The sequence below is a fragment of the Lactuca saligna genome, chromosome 4 (assembly GCF_052625555.1).
Source record: "Lactuca saligna cultivar CGN05327 chromosome 4, ASM5262555v1, whole genome shotgun sequence".
NCBI lineage: Eukaryota > Viridiplantae > Streptophyta > Magnoliopsida > Asterales > Asteraceae > Lactuca > Lactuca saligna.
This window is the reverse complement of record NC_136420.1, coordinates 306,848,797-306,850,634: the sequence shown is the minus strand read 5'-3', so window position 1 is coordinate 306,850,634 and position 1,838 is coordinate 306,848,797. Positions and strand designations below refer to the sequence as shown.

The 1,838-nt window shown below is 38.9% G+C and overlaps 1 protein-coding gene across 1 annotated transcript; it reads right to left on the bottom strand.

Moving 5' to 3' along the window:
- Positions 1-216: 216 nt before the first annotated feature.
- Positions 217-615, bottom strand: LOC145040837 (putative mitochondrial protein AtMg00820). The gene has a single exon (XM_078988726.1). It carries the CDS (start codon positions 613-615, stop codon positions 217-219), a length of 399 nt encoding a protein of 132 aa, XP_078844852.1.
- Positions 616-1,838: the final 1,223 nt, after the last annotated feature.

Sequence of the window (1,838 nt, the reverse complement as noted above, 5' to 3'; positions counted from 1 at the left end):
GAAAGAAGGTTGGATCTACCGAACCTTGTTTAAAGTTAGACATTTTAAGGAAACGAGTTAAGGTTTCATACCATGCTCTCGGTACTTGCTTCAGACCATACACAGCTTTTTCTAGAACGTAGCAATGATCAGGATACTTTTCATTTACAAAACCAAGTGGTTGTTCAACGTACACTGTCTCTTCCAGTTCTCCATTTAAAAAAGCGCACTTCACATCTATTTGAAAGACTTCAAAGCTTTATGAGCAGCATAGACAACAAATATTCTCACTGATTCCAATCTAGCTACTGGAGCGAACATCGCTTCATAGTCTATTCCCTCTTCTTGGCAGTATCCCTTCACCACTAGCCGAGCCTTGTTCTGAATGACGTTTCCCTCTTTATCCATCTTGTTACTGAATACCCATTTTAATCCAATAATAGAAGCATCCTTAAGAGTGAGAATCAATCTCCAAACACGATTTCTTTCAAACTCATGCAGTTTGTCTTGCATTGCCTGTACCCAATCGGAATGATCAAGTGCAGTATTGACCGTCTTTGGTTCGATTTTGGAGACAAATGAATTAAACATGCAAAATTCGACTTGTGAAAATAATGCAGTCTGCTTCGATTTCATTTGAGAACGAGTAACAACTCTTTCTGATATTTCACCAATGATCTGTGTTTTGGGGTTATCCCTTGTCTATTTAATCAAGGGAGGATAATTCGGATCATAAGTTGGATCCAATTTTGCTTTGACCTCTTCTTTGAGTTATGATTCATCGTCTTCGTCATTTGTATTGTTATTCTCCCCTTCAAATGCCGAAGTATATCCAACATCATGTTTAGGTATTTCTTCATCAGTTAGAGTGGAATGCTCCCCCTCGGTTGGAGATGGAGTTTGCCCTGCTGCTGGATGCTCCACCTCGACTTGAGATGGAGTTTGATGTGCCCTATGGACTTGAGATGGAGTTTGATGTGTCCCCTCGACATGTTGTTCTTCTGTGTTGGAAACAGAGGGTTGACACTCGGCTGCTATAATTGGATCGGTTTCAATGACATGTACAACTTCATAGATGATTTTCTTCAGATGATCAATTTTGTTGTCGGCTGCATTTACTTCCGAATTGATGGCCTTTTCTAGTTCATCAAATAACCTTGTGTATTCTTCAAACAAGTTGGAAATTGGAGTTGAGACTAGACCATTTTCATGGAAGATTTGTAGTTTTGTCCTGTCGGTTGATTGGAAATTGGAGTTTAGACTAGACCATTTTCAAGATGCTTGGATCATTTGTTTAGAACCCTGTATGCCTTTGAGGTCAGTGAATACCCAAGAAATATCCCTTCATCTGCTTTGACATCAAACTTGTTTCAGTTCTCCTTGGAGTTAAAGATGAAACATCTAGAACCGAACACATGGAAAAATTTGATGTTGGGATTTCTATTGTTTACGATCTCATATGAGGTTAAGGTAAATCTCTTGTTGAGAAGGGACATGTTCGGAATGTAGCAAGCACATGCGATGGCATCAGCCCAAAAGTACAAAGGAAGTGAAGGGAAAGATAACATCATGCGGGCAGCTTCACATAGAGATCGGTTTCGCTTTTCAATGATTCCATTTTGTTGTGGAGTGTAAGGAGTGGAGAAGTTGTGAGTTACACCTCTTTTAGCCAAGAAGTCTTGAAACTCCTTATTTTTAAACTCAAGCCCATTATCGCTTCGAATTTTCCTTATAGTCTTTCGTACTTGCACTTCGACCTGTTTAATGAATGCTTTCAACTTGGGAGTTGCTTCAGATTTTTGTTTAAGAAAGAAAATCTAGGTGAATCGTGAAAAATTATCTACAATTACAAGTATGAA

Coding starts and splice junctions, on each gene's coding strand:
- LOC145040837 (XM_078988726.1), bottom strand. CDS start 615: ATGAAATCGAAGCAGACTGCATTATTTTCACAAGTCGAATTTTGCATG.